The sequence below is a fragment of the Arvicola amphibius genome, chromosome 8, assembly GCF_903992535.2.
Source record: "Arvicola amphibius chromosome 8, mArvAmp1.2, whole genome shotgun sequence".
In the NCBI taxonomy this organism is placed as follows: Eukaryota; Metazoa; Chordata; class Mammalia; order Rodentia; family Cricetidae; genus Arvicola; species Arvicola amphibius.
Genome location: NC_052054.1, coordinates 4,605,010 through 4,620,861, shown reverse-complemented (window position 1 = coordinate 4,620,861; position 15,852 = coordinate 4,605,010). Strand labels below are relative to the sequence as shown.

Sequence of the window (15,852 nt, the reverse complement as noted above, 5' to 3'; positions counted from 1 at the left end):
GGAATATACTGGCTTTACCAACAAGTTTGTGATTTCGTATACTCATGAGACAGAAATGTTCCTAATAAAATCCACTATCAAAATCATGAAAATACTGCAATATAAGAAAGCCAGGGGCTCATGACAGAGGGCCGCAGGCTGGCTCAGGATAGAGAGGCACAGCCTGGCTCAGGACAGAGGGATGCAGGCCGGCTCAGGACAGAAGCCCAAAGGCCACCTTTATGGCTGACTCCTCTCCTCTGTGTGAGGGCTCCCAGCTCTTTTCTCTCTTCTTAGTTTTTCTTGGATTTCTTTATTTATCCTATGTGTGACTACTGAGGAATGTATCATTGTGTGTGGAGGACACTGGACAAACTGTGGGAGAGAGTTCTCACTTTGTGTCTGTATGTGGATCTTGACGTTGAACTCAGGACTTCAGGCTTGGCAGCAGAAGTTCTGACCCTCTGAGCCCCCTCTCTGACTCTCCACCCCTCTTTTTAACTCAACACACACCACCTGTTCAAAAGCGCCCTTCGTTTCTCATTATGGGTCAGTCATCGATGGAATGACCTGTCTGGGGACTGTAGTACAATCTTCATGACTTTTACAAATTGAATGAAAGTATAGAGAGCTGCTATTACAAACAAACAAAAATGTCATTAAATAAATTCCACGGGCCAGGTGGTGGTGGCGCAGGAGGCGGGTCTGTGAGTTTGAAGCCAGCCTGGTCTGTAGAGCAGGTTCCAGACAACCAGGGCTGTGATACAAAGAGAAACCCTATCTCAGGGGTACGGCTGGGGGAAAGGCAGAGGTGGGGGGTAGAACTTCCAGGCAGGGATGAGCTTTACACAGCCCAGAGTGGGGAAGCCCCACTAAATTCTGTACTCTCCAGAAACAGGCCAGGAGAAAGGCCTGTGCATATGTGTGCCATGTGTGCCATGGCCAAGTGACTCTTGCCTTAGTTCTTGGTATTTAAAGATAATAATTCTTTTCATGAAATAGACTAAGCATTCTTCCCCATGAGTCTGCTGTACTGAATCAATAAATAAATGATAGGATGGAACAAGGACTAAAGACATCAGCAGGGGAAAGGGAGGTTTTATTTTTCAAGAACAATAGAAGTTTTGAGCTAAAGCTGTGACGAGGTTATTTGCACTTTAAGACAACAAAATCCAGCCAGGCGGTGGTGGCACACGCCTTTGATCAGAGCACTCAGGGAGGCAGAGGCAGGTGGATCCTTATGAGTTCAAGGCCAGCCTGAACACAGAGCAAGTTCCAGGACAGCCAGGAACACAGAGAAACCCTTTCTCAGGGGAAAAAAGATAGTAAAATACTACCTTCATTTTCTGTATAGATGAATACCACCAGACAGGAGTTTATACACTATCAATACTCCTTACTGATAGTCACAGCTACTCTCCTGTGACATCTAATGCTGGACTCTCCAAAATCAATCCCTACACTGACTTTGTATAAACAACTCTTAGTAGCACAAGAGTGCTTCAGAGGTTAGAAATCTAAACACAAGGAAAAGCCCAACACTCGGAGCCTCAACCTCCTCCATGTTTGCCAGGGCAACTGACTCACTGCCCACCAGCACGAGGCTGTGCCAGGAGCAAGGGGTGAGCAGAGAGCTAGATCTTCAGTTAGAGCAACGTCCTGAGCCCGCCAACATTTGTGAGATAAAAGCAGATATAGATATAAATATAGCTAGACAGTCTAAACTGGATAAGATTGGTACCAAGAAGCTGGGCTCAATGAAGGGATATATATATATATATATATCATATATATATGAGAAATAAATTTATAGAAATTTACAAGTGAATAGACAAATATAATTAATGGAATAATTATAAATTAATACAATTCACAAAAACATAATACCATTTAAATGAAGTAGGAAAATATGTCTTATTGATATCTACCACCTAGACTGTTTGGGGCAAATATACACACCAGACATTTTCTGAAACAAATAATTCAAAGATCACTTCATTCATGAAATTTCATTTTAATGTTGATCTTTTAGGTCTCACTCTTAGAAAGCTAACTTTTAAAAACTTTTTAAAATTAAATAGGAGGTGAAACTTAAAAACAAAACCAAAGGAAAAAAATCACTAGGGACAAGACAAAACCCAGGTTCTTGTGCTATTCTCCATCTGAACCACTAGATGGCAGTGCTAGGAAGCAAATTTAGATGGCGGCGGCTGACTGAAAGCAGGAACCAAGGTCCCAGGAATTTCTAACAGGGAAGGCAAAGGCGCTTTTTAATGTTGGTTAGAATTTACTCCACAGCTGAATGAAAAACATCACAATGAGAGTAAACTACTAGGTGCTAAATATAAGAACAGCACCAGTTTCAGGCTGCGGCTTTATGTCCTAACATAAACACTGGGTTTCCCTGCTTTTCCATTTCCACCCCAATTTGTAACCAAGAAGCAACATTCTATGAATTGTATCCTTCATTGCTTTAGAGTAAAATTTAATAATGATAATAACAACAACAACAACAACAACAACAAAATGTATCTCCTTACCAGAGACTGCATTGGGTAGAAGGGTCTGGGGGGCTCTTCCTGCAAAGGTCACAGCTTAGGCACCTGACTCAGGGCTTGTAAGTGTGTTTTCTCTGAAGAGGAGATCTTCACAAGCCCAACACAGTAGCACAGCTCTCTGGTACTTAGCAAGAGCTTGGCATGATGGTCACTCGCCTCCTCGAGCTGCCTCCACTGTCAACAACTGTGGGGGGGCAGATTGCTCCCCTTACAAACTGCGGGCACTAAGTATCCAGTGTATCCATTTTGTTAAAAGCTCCACCATTGCTGCAGATGCCTCCTTCCGATAAGAACTTCTCTCCCTCGCTGTGAGCTTCTCTCCCATCTCCAGTGAAGCTCTCCCGGGCTGTGGTGCCGGGGCTCTGCTCTTTTCCTGAGAAGACACCGGTTCTGTTTTTGCTTTCGCACGACCTGACTCAGCAGTTCAGGTTGTTCCTCGTCTTAACAGATGGCACAACATGACGGCCTAGGTAGATTTACAGTGGCTGGGCATAAGGATTCCACAGCCACTTGGTATGTTTTGTCTTAGTTTTTGTTGGCATCTATCTTCTGCTTCACTTTCTCTGCTCTGTTTGCTTCCTCTGGCAAGAAGTACCTGGCCTTCAAATTTGGTTAGCAGAACTGAATTCCACTCGCAAATTATACTTCTCATTGGTGCCGATTTTAGAAATGAAGCCGTCTCTACGGGCCCATCTATAAAGACGGAAAGTAAAACTTCCCAGGCGCAGGGTTCTGTGCCTTGTCCCCCCTTATCTAACCCTTGGTGTCTGCTGATCAGCTAAGGTCTCTGTGGAAGTCTGTTCCAGTTGCTTTTTTATAATTCTGTGACTGAAATGGGTAATTTTTGTTTTGAAGTTTATTTTGTTTTAGAAAGACTCTGTCCCAAGTGGTGAGGTCCACCTCTAATTCCAGCACACGGGAAGCTGAGGCAGGACAAGCATGGGCTAAGTCGGATCCCAAGATGCTGTGAGCTCTAGACCAGCCTGCTCCACCAAGCAAGCCCTTGTGGGGGAAAAGGAAAAAGGGAAGGCATCTCAGTGGTGTGTTTAGAAAGCTGGCTTCTCTTCTTCAGATTCAGGCTGATGCTCCATTTAGAGTTCAGCTGTGCGTAGGGTGAAAGAGAAGGATCTGTTTGTTCTATGTGCAGCCATCCAGTTTGGCCAGTACCGTTTGTTGAAGATGCGTCTTTTCTCCAGTGCACACAGGTTGTCTCTTCGATGAAGATCGGGTAGCTGCTGGAGTATATGGGTCCGCGTATGAGTCCCCGAGTCCATTCTATTAATCCACAGCTCTGCTTTATGCCAATAGAGAGTTGTTCCCATTATTACAGGTCTGTAGTAAGACGCGACATCTGGGCTGGAAACAATCCCAGCATTCCTAGAATTCAGGATTGCTTAGGCTAACTTGGGCCTTTTGTGTTTCCATAGAGATCTGAAAACTAAGCTTTCAAGGTCTGCGAAGAACTAACTGTGTTGGGATTTTGATGGGGGTTGCAATGAATCTGTAGGTTCCTTTTGCTAGGACAGCCATTCTCACTGTATTAATCCTGCTGACCCATAAGCATGGGAGATCTTTCCATCTGCTGATATCTTCTTCAATTTCTTTCTTAGGTCCTATTAAAGTTTTTATCATGCAAATCTTGCACTTGCTTGTTAGAGTTTTCCCGATTTTTTTTTTAGGTTATTCTGAGAGTATTGTTTCTTTGGCTTCTTTCTCAGTCCGTCCGTCATTTGTAGAGAAAGCCACTGTTACTTTCATACTCCGCCACTTTGCTTTGAGTGTGACAGACTGTAAGAGTCTCCTGGGGGACTCTTTAGGGTCTTTTGTGTATAGAATTGAATCTTATCATCTGAAAATAAAGCTATCTGACTTTTTCCTTCCCTCTTAGAATCCCCTTTATCTCCTTCATCCACCTTATCGTTCTGGCTAAGGCTTCCAGAACTATACTCACAGGGCAGGAGAGGGTGGACATCCACTCATTTCTGAGCTAAATGGGAATGCTTTGAGTTTTTGTCTGTTGGACATGACTGTGGCTGTGGGCTTATTATACACTGCCTTGATTATGTTTTGATATATCCCTCATATCCCTAGCTTCTCCAAGACTTTCATCCTGAAAAGATGTCGGATTTTGTCAAAGGCAAGGCCTCTTTTGCATCTAATAATATGCTCGTGTGGTTTCTGTCCTTAGCCTGTTAATGTGGAAGGTCAGATGCATTGATTCAAATAAAAAAAAAAAATTCAGTGCCAGGAATAACTTAGATCTTCTGGAACTGCTGGCCAGTGGGGCGCTAGACCCTCAGACATTACAGGCTACTGACAATGGGTTGGTTATCCTCCAGAAATGGATCATAAGACCCAGCTGCTGAAAACACCACATGCTCGAGTCAGCACATGCAGAAATCTTGCCGGCCTTAACCTCGAAGCCTCATCCCTACTGGCTACCTTCCATAGTGCCAGAAAATGCCATGCATTCTAGCAGGGGAGAAAAACAATCAACTCTCTTACCTAAGTGTAAACCCTGGGAATACACTAACAGTAGCCCTGGCAATGTCTGCTCAGTGGTGCAATAGCGGCATGAATGGGGGTACCCAACCATTTTCTGATTGGATTTAACACACATTCCACAGTCATGTCTGGTACTGTTGCTTGGCCGTAAAAACAAAGACTGGCCAGGTCATAGGCCCTAGGGAGAAACCTGATACGATTATTCCGCTGAATGGACATGCAATACGGTCCCCCTAGTGCTTATCTTTAAAACACGATATTAGTGTATATATTAACCCTCATCAAATAAGGTTCTTTTTATAAAAAAGACCAATTAATACAGAGGCCTATAATTTGTTGGTATGCTGAGAGTAAGAGACTGGGAACTCTCAGCACTAAATGAAACAGCTATATATATCATAATGCTTAACCCCCACCCTAAGACTTAGGGATCATTGTGGAAGCGGGGGTGGGGACGCAGAAAGTTCGTAAGAGTTGGAGGTAGCAGATATCTACAGGAAAACAGTGTTTGCTGGATGTGTACCTTGTACACACAAACCCTCAGCAACTATTACTGTTTGCATAAGACCTGCATGAGATCAAGCCAACACAAATCAAAGTATGCATGGGGGAGGGGCTCCTGAAGCCCCACACACAAGCTGAGGATTCACTGATAGCTGAAGGTTGCAGATGGAGTGTCTGCCCATGTTCCTGCTGATTGGCACAAGTGCAAACCTACAGACCAGTGGATTTAAGTAAAGAGCCCATCAAGGTGGGAAGGAATGGTCCAGAGAAGGGCAGAGGAGAAACTGGAGGGGAAGAAAAAGGGGTGGAGTCAATCAAAATGCATTCTATACATGTATGAAATTCTCAAACAGAAAATAAACTTTATTTTTAAAATTAAAAAAAAATCCTCATATGCAGCGCTCCATGCCTCGTGAACAAAAAGAATGCATGAGCTCAGTAGCTGCAACTGCAGTAGCAGCAGCAGCAGCAGCCACGGCCGCCGCTGCGCAGAACTTCCCCATGGAAGGCAGTTTCTAAGTGAGATCAGATTGAAGAGTTACAATCTTGAAAAGAAGTTTTAATCATTTAGAGAAGCTAGAAAAAAGTGTATTCTTAATGATTTTTCATTCATGTGTATTATCTACATGAGTGTTTGTGTATGTGCATGCATGCCTGCAGAGGCCAGAAAAGGCATCAAATCCCCTGAGGCTAGAATAACAGGTAGTTGCAAGCCACCCAGTGTAGGTGCTGGGAATGGAACTCAAGTTTTCTAGGAGAACAGAAATAGTTCTTAGCCAGAGATCCATCTCTCCAGACCATATATGATGGGGGAGCTGACCAATCCCTTTGTCTGAGGGGCGTGACCCCTCCGGGGCTCCAAACACCTTTAAAAGATCCGTGTTGGTTTGTTTTTTCCCTCTTTGTTTCCCTGCACTCCTCGCTGGAACCTTGGCTTTTGTAAGTTCCCTTTTCTTTCCTTTATTAAAGCTGATATAATAAAGCTAGTCTGGTTAATCATAATTGCCGATCGACCACGCCCCTACACATATACATATATGCATCACTGGGCTGAGAATAATAATAAAAAAAAAAGTCCCCCAGAAACCTAACATGAAGTAAATAAGGAGTGCTAGGAGGTAATAAAACCCCACTGTTGTCTTTTTCTTAGATACCAACTAAAGCCTAAATGTGTGAGCCTCCCAAGAAAACTGTAGGCAAAGCAGTTCTCCTGGGGCACCCACCAGCATGCCCTGCCAAACATGCAAGGGTGGGCAACAGCTCTGCCATCATAGGCCAACAGGACAGGAAAACAAGAAGATAAAATGGCCTTGAAATTAGTCCTGAAAGAGGGGGGGTCTCCTCTGAGATTACAGTGTTGCAGCAGGATGTGTGAGACTCTGTCTACCTCACTGTGATGGACAGCTCACCTGGACAGCCCAGTTAAGGGGCCTGACTCTCAGTGGAGAGCACAGAAAAGTAGCTTCCACAGCAGGTCCAAACCAGCTGGAAGAAGAATAGATACAGAAGTATCTTGTTCTGGGTAGGAAGGGAAGGGGACACATGAAACAGGTGAGCAAGTGTGTCAGTGCTGGAGAGAGATCAATGAGAGATGGCAAAAAAAAAAAAGGAAAGAACCGTATGGAGGATTGAGAAGGTTGTTTTCTATGACAGGAGTTCCGGGTGAAGGAGACAATCCCTATCTGGAGGGCACGAAGTAATCACAGGCCTTATGGTCCCTGAATTTTCCTATCAGGCTGGTAAAGTTTCTGTCTAAATGAAACATTTATTCTACAAAAATATCAGGTAAACAAATTATCACAAAAATTATAGACTACAAGATGGGGAAAGAAAATACAAAATTCAAAATTAAAGCAAGACCCAGTGAAATCTGCGTTTCACAGGAGAGAAGGCTACGCTCTAGCCACACATCCTGATGCACCAACAGATGCCAGCAAAAAAGGAGAGAGTCGTATGGAGGCCTGAGAAAGCCATTTCCCGGGAGGTAATAAAACCTCACGGTTGCCTTTTTCTTGGGTACCAATTGAAGCCTAAATGCGCGAGCCTCACAGTGCAAGTCGCTGTGATGTAAAGGGAGAGGAGTGAGAAAAGTCTGCCCGAGAGGATCGCGTGTGTGAGCCCATCCGACCGGAGGCTGAGAGGGTCTGAGACCAGCACTTAGCAAGGTGGGAGAGACTGAGACTGAGGGTGAAGGCATTCAGAACAACACGGAGAGGGCTGCACACTCTAGACATCCTTTCCAAGTCGTCTCTGAGAAGGCTATCATAAAAGTCAACAACAGCCACGTGGCTGACCAAAGGAGCTAAGCCGGCACCACCTGTGACTTGCGCGTCAGCCACATGGAGCCTTAGGGGAACTTACACGTATCCTCCTGTCCTCTCTGCATCAGCGGCAGCTCAGCTCAATGCCTGTCCCATTTGTTCAGGTTAACAGCTGGCGTCATATTCGGGATCCAAGTTTTAGCACAGAGAAGACCCACTGAATCCCCATTTGGGTCACTTGTGAGTGTGAAGTGGGGGCCGGTCAGTGAGCACTGAGGTAGAGTGGGTGTGAAGTGGGGGGCCGGTCAGTGGGCACTGAGGTAGAGTGGGTGTGAAGTGGGGGCCGGTCAGTGGGCACTGAGGTAGAGTGGGTGTGAAGTGGGGGCCGGTCAGTGGGCACTGAGGGGAGTGGGTGTGAAGTGGGGGCCGGTCAGTGAGCACTGAGGTAGAGTGGGTGTGAAGTGGGGGCCGGTCAGTGGGTACTGGGGTAGAGTTCTTGTGTAAACAGTGTTACACGTCCGGAAAAGCCACACAAAGGAACTGGAGACAGTTCACTAGCTATACGTGTGGCTTTGGTGGCTGGACACAGCTAGCCAGCTGGGGTTCACACAGAACACCTTGCTGACATGATCCTCCTATATGTTTACGTGTCAGTTAAAATAAGATTTTAATTTTAAATTAAAAACCATCTCCACAATTTTTAAAAACAGCTTTAAATGAGCAGGAAAAACATAGCTGTTTATTTTCATGACTTAGCCAGCGTAAACACTACAGTCTGCAGTACAGTTTCAAGCACTCAAAGTTGACTAAAGTCTGCATGAACACTCTCCTGAACACACTTGTCTGACTGTTCCTTTGACAGACGCGGGGAAGGGGCTACGGCTCACAGGAACTTTGATGTCAGGGAGAGAGACATTAGTAAAATATTAATGAACTGTCACATCACACGGCCAGCAAGGGCTATGGACAGAGAGAGGACCAGTTATGAGGGGAGACAACCAACCAAGGCTGCATGCAACGGCTCTCACTGCATTGCTACACTGGATAGGAATGGTACCTGACACATCGCAGATCCCTTCCTGCTAACATGCCTTATAACATCAACGCTACATAGTTAGTTACTCAAGAACGTGGAAATCAGACTGCAACCCCTACCATAAGTCGCACTGGTGCGGCCTAACTCATGAGCTTCTGAATGACCTGTTACAACGAAAGCATTAAGATTGTTGCGATGACGTAACAAACGGGGCACCAATACTGAGGTTGGCGAAATGTGTCTGCATGCGTGTGTGCTGCGTGTGACCACGGGCTGTTACATGTACTCCAACAAAAATCCAGGAACAGCCACAGAGGCAGAGACTCAGACCCAGGCTTAGCTGCCCCACCCCAGTACTTTGAACAGACTCACCTTTCAAACACTTAGAAAAATCACACGACACAAACTGTTTTTTTCTTGTTTACTCTGAGGTAGAGGAAGTGCAGAAGGGACACAGCCCCTCCTCTGTGGCATTGCTGCCCACAGGACTGAAGTAACTTTCACAGGAAACACACATTCTAGAAATATCACACATGGTTCAGGATACTATAAACCAAAGCAAGAATATACAAATCAATTGCATGTTAGGCCTGTCTGCTGCTGGGCCGTTCCAGATAGGCGGTAGCTGTAAGTGCAAGCCAAGCACAAACGAGCCTGGAGGGAATCATGACGACATGCCCGTTGTTTGCAGGACAGTAGATTCTTAGAGCATTTGTGAGGGTTTCTTATCTAGAGCACCAAAATCTAAATATAGATACTTACATTATTGCACTCTCCAAGGAAGTACAGTGCAAATCCGTCGGCTTTTGTGGCTGCCAAAGCAATAAAAAGAAGGGAGAAACCAGTCTCAATGGAAGAATATGACATCACGGATTCTACAGTGAGACTCGTGTACCAGCCTTTGCGTGGATTGGTTAACGTGACCGATGCCCATAAACAGAACAGTGTAATGTGTGGCTTTAACCCACAGCATAACCAGAGGTTCCCAGTTTTCGCCACTGGCTGCAGATAGGTCCATAGCTGTACCCCTGTAAAAACATCTGTCGAGCCTTCAATCTTCACAAAGACAGATGGGCATTGTATTTCATTTTTAAGTTAAAAACACCCACAAGAATACCAAATAATTAAGTGCTCACCAAAATCATTAGGCAAATATACACACAGCACTAAAGTGAGCAGATTTTATCTTACATTTTTCTTATTATCTAAAGGCCATTATCATAACAAACACTCTAAGTCCTGGCAGGTGGGGTATCGCCCAAATGTAAACTCCCTATAACTCACTTGGGTCTGTGCGTGTTTGGGTGGGTATCTAGAGCCAGGTGCATCCGAAGCCTCTGGATCAACAGAACAGTGGGGTCACAGACAGACAGTGTGGGAGCCCACAGAGTGCTTGCATGAAGTGAAGTCATAACATGTCCGGGGCACATTTAGTCTCAGATGAAAAACTTGAAACACTCTGTGTCATAGTGGACAAGTGAAAGCACCATGTCCTGAAGGATTCAGCTTCCTGTCTACAGGACAAGCCGTCTCTGGCTGCAGCATCCTGTCTATTGGACAAGCCGTCTCTGGCTGCAGCATCCTGTCTACAGGACAAGCCATCTCTGGCTGCAGCACCCTCTCTACAGGACAAGCCGTCTCTGGCTGCAGCATCCTGTCTACTGGACAAGCCGTCTCTGGCTGCAGCATCCTGTCTACTGGACAAGCTGTCTCTGGCTGCAGCATCCTGTCTACTGGACAAGCTGTCTCTGGCTGCAGCATCCTCTCTACACGACAAGTCATCTCTGGTTATCAGAGTGAGTTCCAAGCATGTTTGCTTCCCTTCAAAATGAACAGCTTGTTTTAGGAGACAGAACACTAAGCTGGGTGGGTAGTGTTGGGGAGGATCTGGGAGGAGTTGGAAGAGGGGAATAAATATACTCAAAATACACTGTATGAAATTATCAAAGAATAAATTAAAATATTATGTTAAAAACCTGGCATCTTCCTTTCTAAAGATGCAATTTAATCTGATACAAAGGAAAGCAGCTGCCGGCCCCAGGTGGGAGCCCTCAGGTAATTCAGGGATTTGTGGGTTCATTCATCCTGGCAGCTTCACATTCATATTCTTCCACTACAGACACGGAGCCCAGCACAGAGAACGGTGACAGGGGACTCCTGTCACTCTCTGCCAAGTGACCCAGCCTGAAGCAAGCACAGCGTGTCTTACCTATCCTGATGATGCTGCTCAGTTCGTACAGGAGCAGGTGGTTGTCCCCGCCTGTGTCCAGGCGTTGCTCTATGTAGCTGTTCAGCTCGTACACCACTCCCTGCATGTTCGTGTCCTGGTACTTGAACACAAAGAGAAGAGAGGTGAGGCATGGTTAAAGCGCAGTGACACCCCTGGCGTAGGGAACGTGCTGCTTCAGCAGCTCCGGGCTCTGGCCGTGGATCGTTTACAGAGCATGGCCGGACGTTAAACAGGAAGGCTGCAAACTAAGCCTGCTGTGACTGCTCACTGGAACTTATCTCTAAACTGTATCCATGCCTGCTTATTCATATAAAGAACGCAAATGTTATACATTACAACTTTTACACACAATGACAGCTCTACTGGTCAAAGAGTTCAAAGGCCGCCTGAGGAAAATGTGACAGCTTGCTAGGGAAATCCTTGGTACTGTGCTAGGTGAAATGGGACTCCATGAGCTCAGGCTCCCTGCAGAGCAGAGGTGAGTGTGACCCGAAGCTGTGGTCACTGCTAGGACACGCTGTCATACCAACAAGAAGGTGAACAAGGGGCTTATCTGATCCTGCCCCAGACAGGCCACACTGCCCCTCTCAACAGAATAGAAGCCGGAGCCCCTCCCTGCTCTCCCTGCCCCATTCTTGCCTTAGGAACCCTATTTTCCAAATAGCAAGCATTGCAAACTAAAAATAAGACAAAATCTGTTTACTCCTCAGCTGAAAACCCTCCCAGGCTTCCCACTGAACTGGGGAGATCGATCAGCGCCTCCAGCAAACACCGTTACTGTCCACCAGGGACGCTCTCTCTCCCGTCCCCACCCCTGTGCACTCAGGTCTCAACTTTGACATCTCTCTGTTTCTGGGCCACTCAGACATCTTTAATTCCCAAGATCTACTACTTGTGACACAAGTGTCATGTGTAAAACCTGTCTGTGGAGTGAGCCAGGGACTCCTTCCATGGGTGCTTCCACACCACCTTGCACGCCTACGGAACTGACCGTCTGCTGGTCACACTCTAATGGAAAGGGGCCGGGAAGGAGTTCAGCCCCATTTGCTCCAAGTGCAGAACAGAGAGGACTCAATGAGCCTCCAGCTGGACCACTTGGGCCACTGGTGCTCAGTGAACCCCAGCACTTAGTGAACCCCAGCAGTCCCCGATTCCCTTCAGAGACGGCAAGGTGCACCTGAGCCACAGTGAGTGACTACAGAGGCCTGGCTGCCACCCAAGCTTTGGCTTATGGCTGTCACTAAGGACATGGTTATGTGAGAAGCCTAAGCTTGGAGTGAGCTGGGACCAAGCATGAAGACTGCTCTCATCTGGCTACGTCCCCTGATGTCACATACAACTTAATCCTCGGGGTGGCAGGAGGCCACATGGCTGCATTCAGTGTCGGTCGATGGAGAGAGTGGTTTTGGTGCAACGGACAAAATCAAAGCGGCAGCTGGAATGGTCCCATCTGCAGAGAACTGAAGTCCTGGCCAACGATCGGGTGTCCCTGCCGATCAACGGGGCAGCACTCTACCATGCTCTCAACGTCTCTAATCATAAAGTTCTGAGTGAGGGAGTGAGCAGAAATACGACCTGACCGCCACAGCAGACTAGTAGACGAATTCTCGGGGGAAGCCAGTCCACAGGCTTAAACCTTCTAAGGTCAGGCCCAGGGAGAAAAGGACATTTATATACAACTAACAATACATAAAGCAGGCCTCCTCCCTCCTTCCTCACAAGCCTGCAGCTTCCTACCTTGATATCTGTGCGTGAAAAAATTACCCAAGCTGGAGGACCACTGGACATCACCTTTGCCCTGACCATCGGCCACCGGCCCGCATCTGTGGTGATCTGTTGCTGGATTCTGCCTCAGGGCCAGATTGCTATTATTCCCCTGCTATCTTCTAGCTTGAGACTCTTCCAGGTCCCCCCCTTCCCACAGTCACCAGGGTGAAGAGAGAATCCACACAGGCATCATAAGCAGTTCAAATCCCGACGACTCCAGAACAGCACTGAGCAGGTCACAGCCTGCGAGGGAGCCTCTGGGAACTGCTGTGAAGAACCCCATAGAATATTCTACTGTCGCAAATGCCCCACTAGACATCTGGGGTTTATTTATTTTGTGGGTTTTTATTCATGCGTATGTTTATGAATTCTGGGAACTGAGCTTTGAGCCTCATGTTTGCCAGAGCTAACCTGAACTAAATCCCTGGCCTTTGGATGTTTCTCTTCCATGAACACACACACACTTCTATGTTCCTTGAGGGTAGGGAGAGATTCAGCACATGGACAAATGAGTAGCTGAGCCCTGGTACAAATGGCTTCCCAGCAAGTCCTTCCTCAAGGCCCAGCCATGCCCTGGGATAACAGTCTTTGCTCCACTGAGGTTTGTGCTCAGAAGCTGCCCATCGCCTCTGGACAAGAGTCAGTTGTCACAAACCACACACACACACACACACACACACACAGAGTGCACATGCACACACACATGCATACACATGCACACACACGTGCAAACACACACATACATACACACCAAAAAAAATACTGGGATGGGGTTGGAGTATTTATCGTGGAATGTCATCTCTAGGCTCCACGTTTCTTGTCTGCATGACAGGGGATGTACTACAGCCATCTTCAAAACTTTCAACACTTTGTAAAGTTCATAGTGGGTGTCAAGTGCCAGCTGTCCTTTAAGAGAGCTTGTGATCCAGAGACAGGAACTCAGGTGCTGCGAAGTTACCCACACCTTGGGATGAGAGTGGACACCCTTGCCTGCGGTTTCCATTCACACTGATCTCGAGCAGATCTTATCTTTATCAGTGTAACCACTCAACACAGCGCTTCACAGCAAGGACAACGCCAAAGAACAAAAACCAAAGTGTGCCACGTCCTGTCCTACGAAATCTCACTGTGTCCTCAACTGTCACCAAGAGCTCGCTGTGCTGTCTCGGGGCATCTGGCACTTGTCTAGTGTGAATCCTGGACACTGAACGCACATCCTCAGCCTGCACAGTAAGCACTTTGCGAGCCGAGTATGTCTCCAGCTCAGCTGAGGCATTTTAAAGTAAGCAAAGCTATAAATAAAGACCTTTTTTTTTTTTTTTTTTTGATAACACAGACACCATGCACTGGAGAATCCTAACGACTCTACGACTGAGCATTGGCAGTGAACAATCAACAGAGTCCAGGAGCCTCAGAGGCGGAGGCAGAGACGTGCTGGTGGCCTGGAGCGAGGGGCTGGCTTCCAGCAGCCATCTATCCTCAGCTCCCAGGAGTAGACTAGAAAAGGTAACAGTTCGGCAGTAAGAACTTGCCGAATGGCTGCAAGACCCAGGGACCCACCTTAGACACCTCTGAAAAATGAGTAAGAGCAGCAAGCAACTGACAAGAGTCACGGGAGGGGGGCGTATCTTAGAGTTATGGGGAGGGGAGGCAGCTGCCCTACCAGTCCTGGAAAGCCACTCTCAAGAATGCTGGGTCCTCTGTGGTGGAGGCAGGCACAGTCTGGGATAAGATACAAGGAGGAGCACAGGGACAGCACGCAGGACACCAGCTCCAGAGTGAGCGTGGCGTCCTGTACAACACTGGGCATCACCCAAGGGATTCACGGGGAGCCATGGAATCAGGCAGGATTCTACAAACAAGCTGGCTTGGCTTCTGAAAGGATACCATCAACTCGATGCAAAGAAATGGAAATTGAAAAAAAAACATACTAAAGAATAATATTGAGTTCAAGGGTTTGTTAAATGATATGAACGAATTGAAAGTGGGCAAAGAGATCAAGGGGTGCAAAGGGCTGTTTGAATCATGATTTAGGGAAAGGAGAGAGATGCAGAGTCAGGAACCACTGACCACAACAGCAAAGGGTGCTGATGCTTGAGTGGCTGCTAAGAAATCGCCGGGGAGGAGGTGTCACGAGAACACACAGGAGATGGAGCGGAAGTGCCGGGCCCAGCAGAATGGCTTCTGGGTGTGGGTCCCTGGTAATTAAAGGTTCTCAGCAGTGTGCAAGTGCACAGCAGCCAAAGCTCTGGCTCTCGAGGAATCTGAGCTCGTGTTGTGGGGGGCGGGAATAAATAAGAAAACATGAGCGAATAGCCCATCTCTTTGTCAAAAGAAAGCAAACACCTTAATGAGGCTCTGCAAGGGAAGAGCGGCTGATCCATTGAGGTACTCCATTTCCAGGTCCCTTCTCTGTTCCTTTCTTCACAATACAGACGTGTGCTGATCCGCAATGCGCACAACACCTGGGGTTCAGGGGACCAGGACCGGCTGCACACAATTCTGTTGTAATATCTTTAAATACATACACCCCAGTGTGGGTTTATGGCTGCTGAGATGGGTAGGGTAAAACAGGTCACAGTTTGAAGTCTTGTGAACAGGAATATTTTTCAGTTCCCATGTTTAGTTGTTAGAGCATGGTTTAGTTCTGAGCTTCAGACTAAACGGCCCCCGCTGACCACCACGGAACGTATGTGCCTTTTGTATAACACTTTCATCACACAATCAGAAATAATTCTTTATAGACAAACGGTCCATGTGTTCAGTCTACTGCTGATACTGTAGGATTTGCCCAGAGTGAGAGCAAGCAGATCTAATAACAAACAGCGAGAGCTGCACGCAGGTAGGACAGACTGAGCTGCCCTGGGAAATGGCTCACATCACATCCACTCGGACACTGCAGCACTTAGGGCCAAGCTCCCTGGGGGCTCTCACAGTTCCTGCTAGAACCAGCAGCAAAGGCTGAGACAAACAACCCACTGCCTGGGAGGAGAAGCATTCTTTCTCAGGTGC

General features: G+C 46.8%; 1 protein-coding gene across 1 annotated transcript in view; it reads right to left on the bottom strand.

Moving 5' to 3' along the window:
* Pde10a (phosphodiesterase 10A) overlaps positions 1-15,852 on the bottom strand; it is a 196,122-nt gene that overhangs the window by 53,250 nt on the left and 127,020 nt on the right. The window contains exons 4-5 of the mRNA XM_038340678.1: positions 11,053-11,173; positions 9,606-9,655 (exon numbers count right to left, since the gene is read on the bottom strand). Of these exons, the coding sequence (XP_038196606.1) occupies positions 9,606-9,655; positions 11,053-11,173 (171 nt within the window). The remainder of the gene's footprint in view (positions 1-9,605; positions 9,656-11,052; positions 11,174-15,852) is intronic.